The sequence below is a fragment of the Salminus brasiliensis genome, chromosome 16 (assembly GCF_030463535.1).
Source record: "Salminus brasiliensis chromosome 16, fSalBra1.hap2, whole genome shotgun sequence".
NCBI classification, from domain to species: domain Eukaryota; kingdom Metazoa; phylum Chordata; class Actinopteri; order Characiformes; family Bryconidae; genus Salminus; species Salminus brasiliensis.
In genome coordinates this window covers 36,596,747-36,619,145 of record NC_132893.1, presented here as the reverse complement: position 1 = coordinate 36,619,145, position 22,399 = coordinate 36,596,747, and the positions used below count along the sequence as shown (strand labels likewise).

Genomic DNA, 22,399 nt, shown 5'->3' with positions numbered 1-22,399 from the left:
ATGAACATTTTCAGCATATCGTCAGTGAAGATCGTAGAGGACGTGGAGAAGATCAGCAGGTGTCCACCGGCAGTTGATGCTGAACACAGAGGGGGTGGAGAGGAGAGGTAGACGGGCCTCTCAGAGGCCTGACAGAACTCCACCACCTCCTCCTTTACATGAACCCGGAAATCAGATCAGACTGCTATCAGACAGTACTCAGCCTTAAAGTACTTGGATCTGATTAATGATGAATACTGACCGATACCAATCAGATCCAAGTACTTCAGTGTGAGTGCAAGTCGGTACCGACCCGACCTAAGTGCTATAGCGTGTGTGAACCAATACTCACCATCAAAATCCTCCGATCCGATGATGATGATCAAGATAATAAAGATGATTATAACCCTCCTCTCCACCCGCACATGCACGCACACCCACGCACACCCACGCCCACACACTCAGGTTTGGCTCCATCATTTCACAGGGAGATGATGCCATTCTGTCTACAGTCACTCAGCCTGGCTCCGTGTGGCCTTCACTGTCCTTCAGTGGAGTTTATTTGGCTTTTGATTAGATGTACATCTACATCATAGTAAAACACCCTCCCAACCACCCCTCCCCAAACAACCCCCCTAACCCCCCCAACTAAACTTAACAAGTAAAACCAAATTTACATTAAAAAACCTGGAGATTAAAACTGTAGCATTTTTACACAGAACAGCGTTTCTGGTTGCAGCACAACAAATGATCCACTTAACAATTCTGCAGCAGAGCGGAGGGGTGGGGGGTTTTGGGGGGGGATATTAAAACTGGAACTGGACAGAATAAAACTCTACATGCCCGACAAGCCAAACATGCAAGCAGCTACAAACACAAAGATTAAAACTCGTTAAGTGACTCCCGGTATCGTACACACTCCGTCACGGCCCCCCGCCACGCGCTCCCGAGGAAGAAGGACCAGGATGTTGATCTGAAGACTGTCTGCCTCAGCTGAGCACTCGGGGGAACAGTAAAACAGGAGGCACAGGAGCGAACAGTGAACAGAGCCGCTGGAGAAAAAGGGGGAGAGGAGGAGCAGGAAAAGGTCCATCGCTTGAGTGCCGGCGCTGTCGGGGGTCCAGCCCACAGGTCAAAAACCAAACGCCTCTGAAATGATTGTCAAAGTCCAACTTGTGATTTTCTCCCTTCGTACGAATCAGTTTTGGCCTCCGCTCAGCTGGAGCGGCCGAGACTCTTACAGAAACGAGGACAGTCTGATAGAGGGACATTTACGCGGGAGAAACGGGCCAGCAGGGTTTCAGTTCACCACCTTCATCCATCACCTCACATTAAGGCCCGTCCACACGCGTCCAGATAGTTCTGAAAACTTAGGGGTGTTTGTCTCTGCCTGCAGCGAATCTAAAAAACCTCAGAACTTCAGAACAGTACACCACTTATTCAGGTCATTTTCAGGTAGAGTACGTGGTATACAGCAGGGGGCGCTAACACCTCACAAAGTTTAATGCTCATATTCCTCAAAAAGAAGCACAACGTCCTGAACAGACCTGAGTAAACCATACAGCACAACCGTTAGTCCCCAACAACCGGCTGCAGACCGACCGCCTCCAGCCTGGAGATTGTTCCTGCGGGTGGTGGTGTGGACAGGAATTTGGAAGGCAGAGGAAAAACTACAATTTAAAGAACATTGGGATGTGTGTGGGCGGGGCCTCAGTGTCTCATAAGTAATCATCAAACAGGAAGTAAGAAGCACGTAAACAACCCCCCACCTCACCCCCCACACCCCCCCAAAACAAAGAAGCTGGATTTAGAGTTTTTTCTTTGTGCAAATATTTACACTCACTGACAACCAATCAAAACTGATGATTCACCTGTAACAAACATCAATCACTTATCTAACACACACACACACACACACACACATACACACACACACACACATTCTCTCTCTCTCTCTCTCTCTCTGACAAACTGATGCAAAACCTCACACATCAACAACAAACTCCTCAGAGTTCTCAGGTTCTGATCAGGCTCGGTTTCAGCACAGCTTCACTAAAGCTCCAGATCCTTCAGTCGTGCTCAGCAGCCCGAGTGCTGGAGCTTCCTGCGTCCATCAGGGCAGGTTCTAGATGACCACATGCTTAAGTAGTGTCCAACAATCCAGGACCCTCATATTCCTCCAGATCTCGTCCAGAAACATTTAAGGTCCAGAAGATCTAGAACCTCTGAAGGTCCAGGAGATCTAGAACTGCAAAAGCTCCCAACTCCACAGCTGCAAACTGAAGGGCCTTTCCTTGCAGTGATGCTGCACAGCTACAGTGTTAATATTCATACCTGCACTCAGTGCAGGCTCAGTCTCACCTGCCTACCCACAATCCCACTGTGCTCTTCACCTGAGGAGGATGTGATGCAGACAGAGATGCAGACGCTGAGGATCTCAGATGGACGGTTGTGCTGGTTTAGGGACAGCAGGAGTCGGCGTGAGGGTGAGGAGAGGGGGAAGCACGCAGGGGTTAGTGTTGGGGTTAATAGGGGCTGCATGACCGGGGCAGTCTGGACAGAGCAGAAACTCCAGAAGCTCATCTGTTGGGGATCCAGCAGGGGGTGAAAGACAAAAACCAAAGGAGAGTAAACAGTAAATTCAGGAGCAGTGACGGTATTTACATGGAAAAACCTTCAAAGATCTGGAGGCCACGCCTCCGAGGGGCTTGTACGCCCATCCCTCCCCAATCCCATCATGCTCTAGTGATGGGAGTCTTCTGTGCTTTTGCTGAGCCCTCAGGTGTTCTCCAGCATCTTCATTAACAGACCAGTGTCAGTTCATTCATTCAGTTCTTAAGCTCCGCCCCTAAGACCCACCCCTCCTGCTTCTCACACCACTGTGCTGAGGGAGGTGGGGCTGGATGGGTCAGGGGCGGAGCTCTGGATGATGTCATGCACCTCTGTGGGTGTGTCTGGGGCCACCAGAAAGGTGCTGCTGTCGATGGACTCTGTTCTCTCCTCTAGGGCGTGTTCTGGTCTAGGAGGCAGAGCTGGGGGCGGGACTGGGAGAGGTCTGCAGAGACCACCACCTTCTCCAACCATCTGGGGGGCAGACAGGTTCAGCCTGGTCCGAGCTGTGTGTAAGAAAGAGAGAGAGAGGGAGAGAGAGACAGACAGAGAGAGAGACACAGAGACAGACAGAGAGAGAGACAGACAGACAGAGACAGAGAGACAGACAGACAGACAGAGAGAGAGAGAGAGAGAGAGAGACACAGAGAGACAGACAGACAGACAGAGAAAGAGAGACAGAGAGACAGACAGACAGACAGAGAGAGAGAGAGAGACCCTGTTTACAACTGGTGAGTTTCACAGGTACCAGGATTAGATGTGGATTTGGAGTCTCTCTACTTTCAGCATTTCCATCAACTCAATCATGCAATGCTACCAGCGCTGGGAGGGTGAAGGCTACCTAAACCTGACCCTGTACGTCATAACCCTCTGCCAGAACAACGTAAACCCCTCCCAAAATGCCCTAAACTCCTCCCATTATGAACTAAACATCTCCCGGTACAACCATAAGTCTTCCTTTTAGGGCCTGAATGCCTCCCTGTATGACATAAACCCCATAAACCTCAACACCTCTCTCTGACATAAGCCCCTCCCAGTAAAGCCTAAACCGCTCCCAGGACAACCCCTCCCTCCTCCCTTTAAGGCCTGAATGCCAGCCAGTATAACTTCAACCCATCCGAGCATGACCTAACAAAAACACTCGCCCGTCTCCTGCTGGACATACCGAGGTCCACGTAGAGGATGCTGTCTGGGTTGATTGACGCCTCATACGGAGGAGGCGGGTCATCTGGGTGCTGGATGTCTGGGTATTTGTACGCAGCATATGGGGGAGGTGGCTCCTGGAAGTGGAAAGCCCCACCCTCGCCATCATCAGACAGGTGCAGCGGAGTCAGGCCCGTCCCAAACGCATCCGGGCCGTAATCAAAGCCAGCCACGCGCCGGCCCAGGTTAAAATGATGCACTGAAGCACAGAGAGCACCACAGTCAGAGAACCAACGTACACAGCTCATACTGAGAAAATCAGCACACCCACACACACCCACCCACACCCACTAACACCCACCCACTAACACCCACTACCACCCACTCTAACACCCACTACCACACCCACCCACCCACTCCCACCCACTCCCACCCACTACCACCCACTACCACCCACTACCACACCCACGCACACCCACACCACTGCGCTCCAGTCTGAGTGGAGCAGCTCTACAGGGAGGAGCAGTGAGGAGCAGACAGTCGTCAGGGCTGGAAGGGGTTAAGTGTGAGAGGTTTCAGAGGTTTACTCACGGTTTCCTCCGATCAGCGTCTCTATCCTCTCTCTCCGCCGCTGCCGCAGACGGTGCACCATGAAGAGCAGCAGAGAGAGGATGAGGAAGGACGAAATGCAGCTGACGATCAGACGCATCCCGCTGGCCATGGAGTCAAACAGACTGCTGCCGTCTGACACACACACACACACACACACAGTCACTGCAAGTGCACTGAGCATAGATTGAGTAGTACCATCTAGTGCATCTAGAGTACCATCTAGTGGCCATCAGATGTGATACAGTGACAAGATCAGCATCAATTACAGTCTTTGTGGAAGTGTGTGTGTGTGTGTGTGTGTGTACACCTGGGTCGAGGCAGGTGAATTTGCAGCATTCTTTGGGGTCTTTGCGGAAGTGTGTGCAGCCCTGTGGGCGGTCACACAGCGCCGCCACACACATCTCGGGCTCTCCGTCGTGGCAGGTGCAGCTCAGACACGGGTCATCTCCTTTAGGGGTGAAGTAATACCCCTCACTCACCACGTTGTCCTTAATGTCCACACACGTCTGCCCTACACACACACACACACACACACACACACACACGCACACACACACACAGTTATCTTGCCATTTCCTTGTTCTGTTTTTTAAACTAGCTGTTAATTACTGCAATACTGATCATACTTAGTGATAATGACACTCGGGTATCAGTGGAGCTCGGTGTAATTAATATATATTACTCTAAAGATCAAACTTCTACATTATATATAAATATATACATACACAATGGGTCCAAAAAGTGTTTAGTCAGCCACTGATTGTGTTGACTGAACTGACTGAACTGATGTTCTCCTACTTAGAAAGAGGAGAGAGGTCTGTTATTTTCATCATAGCTACACTTCAACTATGAGAGACGAAATGATAAAAAAAAAATCACATTGTAGGATTTTAAAGAGTTTATTTGTAAATGATGGTGGAAAATAAGTGTTTGGTCAACAACAAAAGTTCAACTCAATACTTTGTAACATAACCGTTGACATGTCCTACAAGTCTTCACCAAGTTTGCTCACACTGTAGCTGCTATTTTGGCCCATTCCTCCTGGCAGATCTCCTGTAGAGCAGTGATGGGGAGCTGGGCAGGATTTTGGGGCTGTCGCTGGGCAACACGGACTTTCAACTCCCTCCACAAATTTTTTTATAGGGTTGAGGTCTGGAGACTGGCTAGGCCACTCCAGGACCTTGAAATGCCTTTTACAGAGCCACTTCTTCGTGGCCCGAGCGGTGTGTTTGGGGTCATTGTCATGCTGGAAGACCCAGCCATCTTCACTGCTCTCACTGATGGAAGGAGGTTTTGGCTTAAAATCTCACGATACACAACCCCGTTCATTCTTCCCCTAACATAGATCAGTCGTCCTGTCCCGTTAGCAGAGAAACAGCCCCACAGCATGATGCTTCCACCCCTTGGCTTCACAGTAGGTTTGGTGTTCTTGGGATGCAGCTCAGCCTTCTTCTTCCTCCAAACACAACGAGTTGAGTTTTTACCAAAAAGTTCTATTCTGGTTTCATCTGACCACATGATCTTCTCTCAGTCCTCTTCTGGATCATCCATATGCTCTCTGGCAAACATCAGACGGGCCTGGACCTGTACTGGCTTAAGCAGGGGGACACGTCTGGCACTGCAGGATCTGAGCCCCTCTCGGCGTAGTGCGTTACTGACGGTAGCCTTTGTTACTTTGGTCCCAGCTTTCTGCAGGTCATTCATCAGGTCCCTCCATGTGGTTCTGGGATTTTTGCTCAGCGTTCTCATGATCATTTTAACCCCACGTGATGAGATCTTGCGTGGGGCCCCAGATCGAGGGAGATTATCAGTGGTCTTGTATGTCTTCCATTTTCTTACAATTGCTCCCACATTTGATTGATTCACACCAGCCTGCTGCCTATTGTAGACTCAGTCTTCCCAGCCTGGTGCAGGTCTACAGTTTTCTTCCTGGTGTCCTTCGACAGCTCTTTGGTCTTGGCCATGGTTAGGTTTGGAGTCTGACTGTTAGAGGCTGTGGACAGGTGTCTTTTATACAGATTTTTATACAGAAACAAGGTCAAACAGGTGCATTAATACAGGTAATTAGTGGAGGACAGAAGAGAAGCTACAGGTTTGCTGTTTGTGGGTGACCAAATACTTATTTTCCACTATAATTTACAAATATATTCTTTAAAAATCCTACAGTCTGATTTCCTGGATTTGTTTTATCACTTTGTCTCTGATAGTCGAAGTGTACCTATGATGAAAATTACAGACTCTCTCGTCTTTCTAAGTAGGGGAACTTACACAATCAGTGGCTGACCAAATACTTTTTGGCCCCATTGTGTGTGTATATATATGTATGTGTATGTGCGTGTGTGTATATACAGTGCCCTCCATAATTATTGGCACCCCTGGTTAAGATGTGTTCTTTAGCTTGTAATAAATTGAGTTTTTTCTAAATAATAAAGGACCACGATGGAAAAAAAGAGTAAAATCCAACCTTTAACTCAAGTGAATTTATTCAGTAGGAAACAAAATCCCACATTAAGAAATAATTGTTTAACATCAAATCATGTGTGCCACAATTATTGGCACCCCTGATGTTAATACTTTGTACAACCCCCTTTTGCCAACAAAACAGCACCTAATCTTCTCTTATAATGTTTCACAGGATGGGAGAATACAGATAGAGGGATCTTTGACCATTCCTCTTTGCACAATCTCTCTAAATCATCCAGTGACCTGGGTCCTCTCCTCTGCACTCTCCTCTTCAGCTCACCCCACAGGTTTTCAATGGGGTTGAGGTCTGGGGACTGAGATGGCCATGGGAGGAGCTTGATTCTGTGTGTGGTGAACCAGTTCTGTGTAGATTTCAGCTTTTGGGCAGAAGCCACCAGATTTTGTTTTAAAATGTCCTGGTATTTCAAAGCATTCATGATGCCATGCACCCTAACAAGGTTCCCAGGGCCTTTGGAGGAGAAACAGGCCCACAGCATCACTGATCCTCCCCCATATTTCACAGTGGGCATGAGGTGCTTTTCTGCATACTCAGCTCTTGTGTTACGCCAGACCCACTTAGAGCATTTGTTGCCAAAAAGCTCTATCTTAGTTTCACCTGACCGAAGCACACGGTCCCAGTTGAAGTTCCAGTACTGCTTAGCAAACTCCAGACGTCTGCGTTTATGACTGAGTGAGAAAAGGCTTTTTCAGTGCCTCCCAAACAGCTTGTTGGCATGCAGATAGCGCCTGATGGTTGTTTTGGAGACTTTGTGACCCCAAGAAGCTGCCATTTGTTGCAATTCTGTAACAGTGAGCTTTGGAGACCTTTTTATTTCTCCTATCATCCTCCTCACTGTGCGTGGTGGCAGAATAAACCTGCGTCCTCGTCCAGGCTTGTTTACCACTGTTCCAGTTGTTTTACACTTAGGGGTTGCCAATAATTGTGGAACAGGTGATTTTATGAAGAATAATTATTTCTTAGTCAGGGATTTTTTTCCCCCTTAAAATTCACTTGAGTTAAAGGTTGGATTTTACTCTTTTTTCCATCGTGGTCCTATATTATTTAGATAAAAACTCAATTTATTAGAAGCTAAAGAACACATCTTAACCAGGGGTGCCAATAATTATGGAGGGCACTGTATGTATGTGCGTGTGTGTGTGTGTATATATATGTATGTGTATGTGCGTGTGTGTGTGTGTATATATGTGTATGTGCGTGTGTGTGTGTGTGTGTACGTACTCCTCTTGCAGAGAAAGGGGAATTTCTTGTAGCAGTTCTCGGCGTGCCAGCTGTGAAGGCCGTGCTCGTTGATGTTCTTGTTCTGGAAGCGCTGGAGCTGAGCACAGAACACGCTCTCCTGTGTCGGACTGACCTCCGAAAAACTGGTCAGACCCTCCGGGGGGAGGAACACCTGCAAAGAACCTGGGGGGGGGGGGGGGGGGGGGGGGGGGTTAGCAGATTAGCAGTGAAACGCAGCAGTGTCCAGCTGTGTGTAAAGCAGGCACACATCAGGAGACCGGTCACCATCCTGAGCGTCCAGCTGATCAATCCTGTAAATTCTAATAACTGAAGCTGCTCTCTGGACATTCTCTCCGGATGCTCCTCTAGACAACTCTAGAGAACCAGTCCCATTACACATATCACTGCTACCCTATACTGAGTGTTTTTCTTCTACTTTACTTTATTTTAGTGTGTGTATATAAATATATATATTTAGTATTACACTTGTTTTGTTTCTCTTTTTATGTTAATATTTATTCGACTCTGTGGGTAAATTGAGAAACTGCTACAGTGGAACTGCTGGTTTCTGCACATGATAAACTCTACAATCTTGAATTTTACAATTTACTTAATGTTCACACCACCGTCCTCTTCCTGAAGGAACGCAGAGCTCCTACACACCCCTGAACACACGAACATGTGAAACGGGCTCGGTTCCTGTATGCAGACGGGGTTCGAACATTTAACAGACATCACACCCTGACAATCCACAGCTCAGCTCTCTCTGAGTCTACTGACCAATCTGAGTTTCTGAGATGTGACAGCTTTGCCAAAATAAACCTTTTACTCTATATGGACAAAAGTATTGGGACATCTGCTCATTTACTGTTTTTTTCCCCCTGAAATCAAGGGTCCATAAAAATCTACTGTCCATAAAAGATGACTTTCTACTAGATTTTGAAGAAGCATCATGCCACCTCATCATCCCTAACTCCCCACATCATCCCAAAAGTACTGGATGGAGCTCCTCCACCATCATTCCAGAGAACACAGTTCCTCCACTGCTCCACAGCTCCTCAATGCTGGGGGGCTTTATACCCCTCTAGTCCACGCCTGGCATTAGGCAGCATGGAGCCAATAGGGTCATGATGTTGATCTGCTCCAGAGAGTCCTATTCTATTGGCAGTACTTCTTCTCTACAGGGACTAGACAAGCTGTGTGTGTGCATTTGCACATCTGTGTCAGCAATGGGAGCAAAATATTTCTAACTCAAATTTCCTTAGTACTTGTTATGTTCTGTGTTACTGCAGAATTAATCATAATCGCTACAGCTGTTGTAGAGAAATCCAGATGTTTCAGTGTTAAACATCAGCACCAACCTTTATAGGCCACCTCCCAGCGGCCCTCCAGCGAGCGACTTTGGTTAGTGATGACGTACTGATACCCCACCCAGAAACTGTGGAGATGTTTATTAAACACACAAACACACACATACACACACACATTATAATTATTATTATTATTATAATTATTATTATAGTAGTACTGTAATATAACGGTTGTTGGTTTGACGTGTAAAGTGGTTCACATTGTGGGAAGCTCTCACTTGCACTGGTCTTTGCGTTCACACACTTTCTCGTCAAAGTCCACCTCGATCTTCAGGATGAACTGCAGCTCCTCGTTGGTGACGAAGGTGGCGAGCGAGCCGTTTACCCTCTGGCAGGTTTCCACTGCCTGCCAGTAGTTCTCGTTCCTCAGGTACACTTTATAACAGCTCGCCGTCTTCTCATAGTGATGCCAGCCACTCGGACACTTCTCTGCAGGACAGAGTCACAGTCACACTCCGTTAGTCACCGCTACACACCCTCCCCAGTGCAGCGGGGGACACGTCTTGGCTAAAGGACTGAATGTGGAGGTGAGGGCAGTGGAGTATATCTAAGCGGCTGTTAAGCTGCAGTCATGCAGCGCCCCCTGTCAGACTTACTGTTGAAGCGCACCGGCTGTGCCACGCCCATCACATCCTCCACCTGCTCAAAGCTGTTTCCATAGCGATACCGTGCCTCCTTCATAGCTGTGGGAGAACAGAGTACAGTCAGAAACAGGTAGGAACAGCCGGGCCCCGCTCTCCTGTTCACTGGTCTATCCCAATAAACACTGCTTTAGACAGGACTGCAAAAATGTACGGGATTGGGGGCGTGTTTGTGGGCAGAGACTCATATAAGAGCCAATAGCGGACAGGTGTGTTTACGGTCCTGCTGCGTGTGTAGAGCTGGACTTTAGGGCCACTGAAAACACTGAATTCCCTGGAGAGCCAGCGGGGGTATGGAAACTCCCTCATGGAGAGTTTCCATAGTGAGGGAGTGTTCTGGACAGAGGCCCGTCAGCGCGGAGCTCTGTAAGCTCTGTGACGAGGAGACGGCTTATCCCGGAGCGTTCTGCCAAAGCAGCAGCGTGAGCTCAGTGTCTTCGTCGGGCCGTGGTGGAAGTCTTTTCTGCTGAGCCGCTGGTAGAGTAATGGAACGCTGCACCCCAACACTGACCAGCTCTCCCTGTTCTCTTTAACAGAGGTTTAGTAAAGAGAGAGTAGCTCACACTGACCGCACAGCCTCTACACTGAACGGTTCGCGGAACAGCTCCCTGAACGGCTCGCGGAACGGCTCGCTGAACGGCTCGCGGAACGGCTCGCTGAACGGCTCGCTGAACGGCTCGCGGAACGGCTCGCTGAACGGCTCGCTGAACGGCTCGCTGAACGGCTCGCTGAACACACGACTTTCTGTTGTCGAGTTTAATGTTATCAGTGTTTTACTGAGGAGATAAACAGCTTCTTATACTGATGCCCTGCACAGTACTCTATATCTGTGTGTGTGTGTGTGTGTGTGTGTGTACGTACGTGGACAGTCCAGTTCATCACTTTTGTCCTCACAGGCAGTCCAGCCGTCACACTGCCAGGCCAGCGGGATACACTGCATCTTCCCACTGCGACAGGCAAACTGCCCAGGGTTACAGCGCTGCTCTAAAACACACACACACACACACACACTGTTATTACACTCCTGACTGCTGGATTCCTGAATTCTGTTCTAAAAGTGAATTTTTTGTTTTCCAGATTTTATTCAGCTGCTGTAGAGACCTCACAGTCTCACACAGACTCACAGTCACTCAGTCTCACAGTCGCTCAGGCTCACAGTCGCTCAGGCTCACAGTCGCTCAGGCTCACAGTCGCTCAGGCTCACAGTCGCTCAGGCTCACAGTCGCTCACAGTTTCAGGCCATCACTGCTACCAGCTACTCTTAATACTGGATCAGTATCTGGTTGGTGGTTGGTGTGGCGCAACAGATAACACCACTACCTGCCACTGAGCTACCACACCATGTGGGAGACCAGGGTTCGATTCCTGGTCTGGGTGACTAAGCTGCGCTACACCAATAAGAGTCCCTGGGCAAGACTCCTAACACTACATTGGCCCACTTCTGTAATTCCATTCACCTTGTACGTCGCTCTGGATAAGAGCGTCAGCTAAATGCTGTAAATGTAAATGTAAATGTAAGTATCTCTTACCTGAGAGCAGCCGGGCCACAGCTAACCGCCGGCCTGCAGAGGGAACACCACACCGTTACTGACCACCAAAACACTCCAGACCCTCAGACCAGGATTAAAGTTAAACCAGAGTAAAAGGACATGCTGTGTGTGTGTGTGTGTGTGTGTGTGTGTGTGGTGGATTAGGCTGGGGGAGTAAACAGCAGCAGGCTGTGTGTGGTTTAGTTAACAACCCTGATGACCTCACCACCTGTCCAACTGACCACACCACAGTCCAGTTCAGGACCTCCTGCTCTAGGCAGAGCTCAGTCTGCAGCGAGGCCTGACTGATAGATCACTCCAGCAGCAGAACCCCAACCAGACGATGCGGTGCATCAGTGCTGGTGGAAGCTCCACCCTTTTTTAATTAAGCACAGTTTTGCATAATGAACCTCTAAAAGCTGCACACAGAAAGTTCCTTCACCTGTGCCGTCCTGTCCCGGCTGGATTAGAGGCGTCAGATTTAGAGTGCAGTAACTGCAGCAGACACTAACCCCACCCACCTGACCTCACACACACACCAACACCTGTCGCACACCCCCCTCACTCTCTCTCTCACACACACACACACACACACAAAGTTACACTACCCTATGCTACACTACACTACAGTGTAATTCTGACAGGGTATTATATCTGTACTCCGACCTTTCAACAACATCACTATTAGAATCAGAACGTTATGGATCACTGATTAAAACATTCTAGTATCGTATCTAGATCTATATCTATGTAACAGGAAACAGAGTGATACAGTACAAGATGTTATGATACAATACGACCGCTGTTGCGATACACTGTTACAGGATACAGGTACCGTATGATGTCTTATGGTACAGTATAAGATCATAATTCACACTAATAGTATAGTAACACTACAGTAACAGTTCAGTAACAGTAACACTACAGTACAGTAACACTACAGTACAGTAACAGTGCTGTAACACTACAGTAACAGTAACAGTGCTGTAACACTACACTACAGTAACAGTGCTGTAACACTACAGTAACAGTAACACTACAGTAACAGTAACAGTGCTGTAACACTACACTACAGTAACAGTGCTGTAACACTACAGTAACAGTAACAGTGCTGTAACACTACACTACAGTAACAGTGCTGTAACACTACAGTAACAGTAACACTACAGTAACAGTGCTGTGACACTACAGTAACAGTACTGTAACAGTACAGTAACAGTTACAGTGCTGTAACACTACACTACAGTAACAGTGCAGTAACACTACAGTAACAGTAACACTACAGTAACAGTAACAGTGCTGTAACACTACACTACAGTAACAGTGCTGTAACACTACAGTAACAGTAACAGTGCTGTAACACTACACTACAGTAACAGTGCTGTAACACTACAGTAACAGTAACACTACAGTAACAGTGCTGTGACACTACAGTAACAGTACTGTAACAGTACAGTAACAGTTACAGTGCTGTAACACTACAGTAACAGTTCTGTGACACTACAGTAACAGTGCTGTAACAGTACAGTAACAGTAACAGTGCTGTAACACTACAGTAACAGTAACAGTGCTGTAACACTACAGTAACACTACAGTAACAGTAACACTACAGTAACACTACAGTAACAGTACAGTAACAGTGCGGTAACACTACAGTAACAGTACAGTAACACTACAGTACCAGTAACACTACAGTAACAGTACAGTAACACTACAGTACCAGTAACACTACAGTACCAGTAACAGTACCAGTAACACTACAGTACCAGTAACAGTAACAGTACAGTAACACTACAGTACCAGTAACACTACAGTACCAGTAACAGTAACAGTGCTGTAACACTACAGTAACAGTAACAGTGCTGTAACAGTGCTGTAACAGTGCTGTAACAGTAACAGTACAGTAACAGTGCTGTAACACTACAGTAACAGTAACAGTGCTGTAACAGTACAGTAACAGTGCTGTAACAGTACAGTAACAGTACAGTAACAGTGCTGTAACACTACAGTAACAGTAACAGTACAGTAACAGTGCTGTAACAGTACAGTAACAGTACAGTAACAGTGCTGTAACAGTACAGTAACAGTAACAGTGCTGTAACACTACAGTAACAGTAACAGTGCTGTAACACTACAGTAACACTACAGTAACAGTAACACTACAGTAACACTACAGTAACAGTACAGTAACAGTGCTGTAACACTACAGTAACAGTACAGTAACACTACAGTACCAGTAACACTACAGTAACAGTACAGTAACACTACAGTACCAGTAACACTACAGTACCAGTAACAGTACCAGTAACACTACAGTACCAGTAACAGTAACAGTACAGTAACACTACAGTACCAGTAACACTACAGTACCAGTAACAGTAAGAGTAACAGTGCTGTAACACTACAGTAACAGTAACAGTGCTGTAACAGTGCTGTAACAGTACAGTAACAGTGCTGTAACAGTGCTGTAACAGTGCTGTAACAGTAACAGTACAGTAACAGTGCTGTAACACTACAGTAACAGTAACAGTGCTGTAACAGTACAGTAACAGTGCTGTAACAGTACAGTAACAGTACAGTAACAGTGCTGTAACACTACAGTAACAGTAACAGTACAGTAACAGTGCTGTAACAGTACAGTAACAGTACAGTAACAGTGCTGTAACAGTACAGTAACAGTGCTGTAACACTACAGTAACAGTAACAGTACAGTAACAGTGCTGTAACAGTACAGTAACAGTACAGTAACAGTGCTGTAACACTACAGTAACAGTAACACTACAGTACCAGTAACACTACAGTACCAGTAACAGTACCAGTACCAGTAACAGTACCAGTACCGCTGCGCTGCTCGGCCTGCTGTGTGTGTTTATCGGGTCACAGACTCGCTGCAGGACTGCTCACTTACAGCCTGCCGTCTAACTGCGCTGCTAGCGGGCTACGGCTGCTCTCGGTTACCGAATACCGGAGCTGCCTGCACCGGCGGAGACTGACCTGTGCCCGGCGGGTCTGTGTTGATGGCGCCCAGCAGCGCGATGAGCAGCAGCGGGGCGGTGAAGCGCGCCTTCCCCCACATCTAGCGCTCATACCGCGGCTCCGGAGGACTGAAGCGGGCCGCGGAGAGAAAGCCCTCCGCTTGACGCCTGAAGCTGCACAGGACACCGCGGGGTCCGGGCTGCGGCGCTCTGGTCCCGCTGACCACGCTGTAGCGTGTACTGCGCTGCGCGGACGGCAGTTGGAGCGCGGGTGTTCGCTGGGGTTCAGTCCGCCTCTCCTGCAGCTCCAGGTCGGCCCAAAACACAACAAGATGGCTGCGCTCTCCTCCACCAGCTTCGGCTCGCTCTGCCCCGCAACCAATCAGCGACCAGCGAGGGCGGGCATGAACGGATATCTGCCTATCAGGCCACAACGGAGGAAGAGCTACACGCCGGATAGCCTATCGGATTACAGCCAAAGTTGGAGTCTGAGCAGCAGCCACTGCTGTACACAACGATTCTGTTTTCGGTGGTTCGAATCGTTAATGATTCGAATCTTTGACTCGCTGAATCGTTTATTTCTGCATGGCCCAGAATTCAGCAATCTGTAAACAGCATGAATTTATATACTACATTAAACATACCCGGCCAGTATTAGCTTGATATATAGCACAACAGCGTGATGTACGCATTATGTAAAACTGCCATGGACTAAAAAACAACAACAACAATAAAATAAAATAAAATCATATGACATGAAATGAAATTGTTTTGTAGATTCAATTTAGAACCATAAAGTATATAGAAAATAAGCAATCACTAGCACAAACATTCAAAAAGAGCTCATTTTAATGACTCTTTTTTTTCATTTAGTAATGAATTGTTAAATTGCTCTTAATTAATTGCCCTTATTTAATTTCTAGATGGTTTCCTGCTTTATCCCCATTAGATTATTGTTATTTTGAACATCTCTCTCCCCTCCGTCATGGTCATTTACACTGCCCGCTGCATCCGCAAAGCAGCCAGCATTGTGGATGACTCCACCCACCCTTCACACAGTCTGTTCTCCCTCCTGCCATCAGGAAGAAGGTACCGCAGCATCCGGTCCAACACGACCAGACTCTGCAACAGCTTCTTCCCCCAAGCCATCAGACTCCTCAACTCCAGAGACTGAACTGACTCACTGATGCTCAGCGATCACACTCACACTCAAGCACACAAACCTCTGCGCTGCTTCCTCACGTTTTATTGACTTGTTCTGATCCAGAGAGGCGACTTTAAACAGTGGGGAGAGCAGTGGTGACTTTAAAACTGGAGCTTCAGCTGTTTTGCGCATATTCAGCATTAGTGTAGCACAGTGGAATTTAGCTTCTTTAACCCATCTGTGCAGTAAACACACACACACACACACACACACACACACACACACACACACACACACACACACACCAGTGAGCATACATTCCCAGAGCGGTGGGCAGAGAGAGCTCTCAGGGAACAGAGAGGGTTGGGGCTGTGCTCAAGGGCCCAACAGCCCGGTGCTCTAACCCTTGAGCCGCCACTGTCCCACAGAGTGGCCGAGTGAGAGTGTAGAACCGTCATGGTGACAGAGTTCAAACCGAGTCCCAGATCACACAGATCTGATCTGAACCTCAGTGTGAGTGAGGGTTACCGGGCTGGATAGATAATTTGGATCATGTGCTGCTGAGGTCAGTAAAGAGAGCTTGCTCTTTAAATCAGCGGCGTAATAAAAGTGTGTTTACTGACTGATAAGGTTCTCTCAATCTAGAACGTTCACTACAGATCTGCAGTAACAGAGAACCTCCAGCGTCCAGGAAACCCAGCTCCGCTCTGCAGAACACTTTAGCTGGAATGTAAAACTGGCCTCAGTGACCCGAGGCCACCTCGCCATTGTGATGTCATCGATGATGTCACGGAACTGGAACTCCTATAAAAAGGCGTGTTCTCCCTCAGTGGCTCAGTCAGCATTCAGCAGCTCGCGAGACCGGCGTGTTCTACGGTCACACTTACGTTAATGTGATTCAGCTGACGCTCTTATCTAGCACACCAACCGTTAGAACCGGGAGACAGGTTCTACATGTTCGCTCGCACACAGGACAAGGTAAGGACCATTTATTGATTACTGATCACAACACCACGGAACCGCTCCAGCCAAACTAACATCAAACGAGTGTGTAGAACCTCTCTCCACCTTTAAAGCCTCTGTTTTGTGAGCACCGAGCTCCTTCATCAGAACCTCATTTGAAGCTCAATGCAGACTCTGCACAGAACCGCTGCTTTTTACTGGGACACTGTGAGCGTGTGAATCTGAGCCTCTCACCTCTCAGAGGCTCTGAAACAACCCAGAGAGAACCGGTTCTGTATTAGAACAGTACTAGAACTCCAGACATCCAGGTCCAGAAACTGATCCGACTGCCTGCATGGCTCTTATATGACGCTTAGCTGCAGCAGAGCTGCCCAGGCAGCGTGAAGAAGATCCTGGGGTGGATTTCCAGTTTCTGGACCTGGATTTGCCACCATTGGGGTTAAAGCACATACAGTAAGAAGAGGGAGCTCCTCCTCCGCAGCTCCGCCACCAGCAGACGTTCTGAAACGTTCTAGAGATTTGAAAACATTGATGTACTTTTGATTTCCCACCAAAAATACATAAAGATCGTTTTCTAGAACTTAGAACCCATTTATTGGTGTATCTCTCTTTTTGACGCGGGTCTGGTATTTTCCTCAACAGAGAAATGAGTGAGAGGGAAGGTTCCTCTTCGGCCGAGCCTGAAGGCTCTGTGGAGGAGGCGGATGATGTGCAGCCTGAAGCCCCGCTCTGCTCTGTGGACTCTTCACCAGGAGGTAAGTGTGATGTTCACGGATCAGGCTGCTCAGAGACAGTGTTCTCCAAGAGACCCGTATCCACTGTCAAATCCTTGGATTACCTTTAAAGCCCAGAGTTCTAACAAACTGAGAGTGGTTGCTGTGATTCCCAGCCAGCATAGAACCACAGGGTAGATCTAGGAGAAATGTGTGTGGAAGGGTGGTGTTCCATGACAGTGCTACCCCAAAAGATCCACCTGTTATTAAAGGGAGATGGAGCTAGCACTGGTTCCTGATAGTGAGTGATTAAAGAACGGGTGTTGACTGTGTTTGGAACTCTAGAGGAGCAGAGTGAGGAGAGCGGTGAGGACAGGCAGCAGCAGAGCAACACCGCTGTGGTAGATGATGATGAAGAGGAGGAGGAGGAGGAGGAGGAAGAGAAGGAGGAGGAGAAGGGGGAGGAGACGGAGGACCCAGCGTGGAACGGCCCGTCCACATCCAGCGGCCTTCACTCCTCCCAAACCGGCCCTACTGAGGACCTCATCAACCAGCTGAGCGAGGAAATCCTCCGGTGTGTTTATTTCCATATTATTGATGTGTTTATTTACTAAACCAGTAGAGAAACTAATTAACACCTTCTTTTACTTATTTCATCAGGCAAAGAAATAAGAGAACGAGGGGAACCGTAAGTCTTAGAACACACCTCACAGCACACCCATTCATCCAAGCATTAAAGAGAATTCCAATAATTACTGCAGATTTCTCCATAATTACACCGTTCATAAACAGGGTCAGTCAGAGTGGGGTTTGGGTGGGTTTGGAGGGTTTGGGTGGGGGGTTTGGTGTGAAACACTCGGTTCTAGATAACCTCCCCCAGTCAGAGCTGGAGTCCTACAGTGAAAGAGAAGGGAAGCAGACGTCTGAAGCTCTAATAATAAAAGCTCCTCACAGAAAGTTCTTCACCTAATGATGAAGATAGTGATGAAGACACTGCCTGGTTTGGATAGGAAATAAATGATGACCTTTTTCTGTGCTGTTGTCATGGCGACAGACGCCTGTTTTCGTTCACCACCACTGTGAAGAGATCATAGTGGACCCCCCAAAACCCCCCAAAACCCCCTTCTCTGAAACGCTGAATTATGGGGGCTTATGGGATTTGTGAAGATATTAGAATGTGTTGTAAGAGGACTGTTGAGGTTTAATCAGTAAACGTGAGCTTTGAGTGTATGCTCTATAATGACCCTCTCCTCTACACCTCAGATAACGGACAGTCCACCCAGTATGGGAATGTACATCCATGGCAGTGGTGACGCTAATCCTGTACTAAGGGAATCACGGTAGGATTCAGGACGACACCCTGAAGTTCTATAGTGTTGTTCAGACTAATATGTAGAAGGTGGAGATAGTAGCAGAGTGACCGTCCATCAGGAAAGGCTGACCAGTAAAGATCTGATCAGAGTCCTCTGTGAGATCAGGCCTGTGTTGCAGTGTTTATGTACTGAGGTGCTTTATCCATGCCGTGTGTTGTACCTCGGCTCCCTCCATTAAAACAGTCAGTCTGGGAACACTGGCAGGACGGGTACACACTGATGGAGGTCACTCACAGTGAAGAGCTGCTCTGTAAATAATCATGTAGTTCACTTAAGGTTGGTTAATGAGAGCACTTCTTTCACACGCTGCTTCTTCTCTACAGATTTTGGGGCTTGTTAGAAAATTTCATCCCAGTAGACGAGGCTCATCCCCCATACATCATCACCATCCACCCATCCCAGTCAAGCAGCGAGGAAGACGATCACTCATCGTCTGCTTGGGGGAGTGAGGTAAGTACAGTAACAAACAGTAACTCTCTCCGTGACAGAGCAGCACCTTCTACCGATGAAGAGGAGGCTGAGATCTTCAGCGCTCAACAGTCGGGAGAGGATGAGGCAGTGATGTCTGAGTCAGAGGACGACAACAGTAGGGTGGAGGCTGTGGGGGAGGAGGACGGCTGCTCCAGCTGTAGTCCAGTTTGTGCTGCAGTTGAAAGGGCCATTAAGGTTCATGTTGTAGCGCCGATTGTGAAAGCCTGCAGGTCACTTCGACGGAGGATGAGGAAGACTTTCAGGATGGGATCCGAGGTGCACGACTCCTCCTCCTCTTCAGCCGCTCCTCTAGGGAGTTCGGAGAGTGAGGTTGTGGCTCCAGACATTCTGCTTCACCATGGGTCGGTGGTGGAGGCAGAAGCTGTGGAGGCACCATCCACAGTGAGGCAGGGAACTAGGAGGCTGAGATTCCCCAAGCTGAAGGTAAGTGAGTCGAGTGTTGTGATCATGATGACCCAGATTTTACCGTAAATTAAATATTTCTCCAAAATGTTTAGATGGTTAATCTCTGACATTCTGTTCTTTAACCAGTTCCTAAAGAAGACCAATAGGGTACACCCCCTGTAGACCTCTGCAGGGTATACCTGTGCCTGCTAGGGGGTGCTAGAGGGCTTGAGCAGTAAGTACGAGCAACTGACTCAGTGGCTGCCAGTCGTGGGTGATATGACTCCTCCTTTGTGCCCCACAGTGTTCCTGGTGCTGAAATTGGGAGGGCTCAGAACGTCCATGGTTTTGAAGGCCACCTCGTAATGCACTGCCTGGATTCAGTTCTGATGGGTCCTGCTCCATGAGCCAGTGGTAGAAGCAACTTATGCTCCCACGGCCCACAGGGATACAGGACACCAGCAGACTGGGTCTTCGGCTCCCCCATCAGCAGTTCAGGTAATACCTGTGCCTGCTAGAGGGTGCTAGAGGGTGCTAGAGGGATTGAGCCTGAGCAGTGAGTGCGAGTAGCTGAGGTACTCAGTGGCTGCCAGCCGTGGGCGACACGGCCGCTCCTCCTTTGTGCCTCACAGTGTTCCTGGTGCTGAAATCCAGCCCTGAGATTCAGCACTTTGGGCAGTGTGGAGGCATTGGAAAGGGGCTCAGAACGTCCATGGTTTTGAAGGCCACCTCGAAATGCACTGCCTGGATTGTGGATTCAGGAGGGAGACTACAAGGGTTCTTCTCTTGTAGCATCTAGCCTAAAGAAGACCAATAGGGTACACCCCCTGTAGACCTCTGCAGGGTATACCTGTGCCTGCTAGGGGGTGCTAAAGGGCTTGAGCAGTGAGTACGAGCAACTGACTCAGTGGCTGCCAGTCGTGGGTGATACGACTCCTCCTTTGTGCCCCACAGTGTTCCTGGTGCTGAAATCCAGCCCCGAGATTCAGCACTTTGGGCAGTGTGGAGGCATTGGGAGGGCTCAGAACGTCCATGGTTTTGAAGGCCACCTCGTAATGCACTGCCTGGATTCAGTTCTGATGGGTCCTGCTCCATGAGCCAGTGGTTGAAGCAGAACTTATGCTCCCACGGCCCACAGTGATGCAGGACACCAGCAGACTGGGTCTTCGGCTCCCCCATCAGCAGTCCAGGTAATACCTGTGCCTGCTAGAGGGTGCTAGAGGGTGCTAGAGGGATTGAGCCTGAGCAGTGAGTGCGAGTAGCTGAGGTACTCAGTGGCTGCCAGCCGTGGGCGACGCGGCCGCTCCTCCTTTGTGCCTCACAGTGTTCCTGGTGCTGAAATCCAGCCCCGAGATTCAGCACTTTGGGCAGTGTGGAGGCATTGGAAAGGGGCTCAGAACGTCCATGGTTTTGAAGGCCACCTCGTAATGCACTGCCTGGATTCAAGAGTTAGACTACAAGGGTTCTTTTCTTGTAGCATCTAGCACGGCTCCCTATAACTTCTGAGTCATGAGTGTTCACACAGTGGTGAACATCGTGAAGTTCTGAGGGGAATGGCTGACCTCAGGTTATCCCAAAAGTCCCATTCCACGGGCCTGTGGAGAGGCAGAACCTGTTCTCCAATGACCCACAGTGATGCAGGAAACCAGGAGACCGAGACTTCAGCTCCCCTTCAGGTAATCCAAGCTGAGATCCAAGATGTGAAAATTTCAAAACCACTTGAAATGTTCTAGATAATCATTGTGATGTTCCTGTGATGCTCCTCCAACAGATCCTGAAGAAAAGGAAGCGTGTACCCCTTGTAACAGTTAGAGGATGCTGTGTTTCTCCAGCATGGACTTGATTTATCAGCAGGTTCATCCTCTGCCCTTCTTCCTCCCCTCACCTCACTCTCCCATCACTCCTCCTTTATGTCAGTCTATCTGAGCAGCTTTTCTGTTCTGTTGTCCGGTGTCGACCTGAGGAGGATGGGTTCCTCTTTTGAGTCTTGGTTCCTCTCAAGGTTTCTTCCTCTCGCTCTGAGGGAGTTTTTCCTTGCCACTGTCGCTGCTGGCTTGCTCAAAAGAGGCTCGGACCCGGACCTCTGTAAAGCTGCAGCTGTGTGTCAACATCTGCTGAGAAGAGTGCTGTACAAATAAAGGTGATCCCAGAACAGCCGTCAGAGAATCTCTGAACTGACATTGCTGAGGAATAAAGGTTTTGTGGAGCTGCTTCACCTTGAGAAGTTTAATCACTGTAGTATAGAAAATATTCTTCATCAGAAACCTGTGCTCAGGTTCCGTACCTACACTGATCAGAACCGCTGGTCCGATCACTGAGAGAGGCCGGGTGTCCGAGAGTCCAGTGGTGTGTCCCAGATGTGTACTAATCAGTCGTAGTAACTACTGTTTGAGTATGTGTCTGTAATATAGATTAAAAAGTTGAGTGTACTCAATTACCCACGATATTCAAAACGGGTCGGTTTTTGAGTCTGGTTACAATGGACACTTTTATCCCACAATGCAATGCAAAATAGAAAGGGCGGAGCTACTCAAATGAAAATACTAGGAAAAAATCGGAGCAGTATGTGAATATTTAGGGTACTAACCAGCCAAACCCGCACTATTGAGATTGGTACAGTATCTTGCTAAAATATGAACGTGAATCCAGTCACAGGCTCAGCCACTCCCCCAACACATCATCCCTGGATTCATCTTCAACTGTGTGAAAAACATCACCACGCCTTCCATCCTGAAACCCTGGCTCAACAGAGAGGTGCAGCTGCTTCT

The 22,399-nt window shown here is 48.2% G+C and overlaps 2 protein-coding genes across 3 annotated transcripts; one reads left to right on the top strand and one right to left on the bottom strand.

Annotated features, from left to right (window-relative positions):
- Positions 1-511: 511 nt before the first annotated feature.
- dgcr2 (DiGeorge syndrome critical region gene 2) lies at positions 512-14,931 on the bottom strand. Its single transcript, XM_072658528.1, has 11 exons — positions 14,582-14,931; positions 11,588-11,620; positions 10,920-11,042; positions 10,014-10,100; positions 9,636-9,846; positions 9,409-9,485; positions 8,048-8,230; positions 4,652-4,855; positions 4,324-4,476; positions 3,755-3,991; positions 512-3,095 (listed from the first exon to the last, which is right to left on the bottom strand). The coding sequence occupies exons 1-11, from the start codon at positions 14,661-14,663 to the stop codon at positions 2,851-2,853; spliced, it is 1,635 nt and encodes a 544-aa protein (XP_072514629.1). The 5' UTR covers positions 14,664-14,931; the 3' UTR covers positions 512-2,850.
- LOC140536616 (uncharacterized) lies at positions 14,510-20,269 on the top strand. 2 transcript variants are annotated; one of them, XM_072658530.1, is made up of 7 exons: positions 14,510-16,271; positions 16,352-16,684; positions 17,312-17,424; positions 17,728-17,956; positions 18,043-18,070; positions 18,646-18,722; positions 19,079-20,269. In XM_072658530.1, the coding sequence occupies exons 3-7, from the start codon at positions 17,316-17,318 to the stop codon at positions 19,716-19,718; spliced, it is 1,083 nt and encodes a 360-aa protein (XP_072514631.1). In that variant the 5' UTR covers positions 14,510-16,271; positions 16,352-16,684; positions 17,312-17,315; the 3' UTR covers positions 19,719-20,269. The 2 variants fall into 2 exon arrangements, with proteins under 2 accessions (XP_072514631.1, XP_072514630.1); XM_072658529.1 differs by having other exon boundaries at positions 14,510-16,684.
- The last annotated feature ends 2,130 nt before the right edge of the window (positions 20,270-22,399 follow it).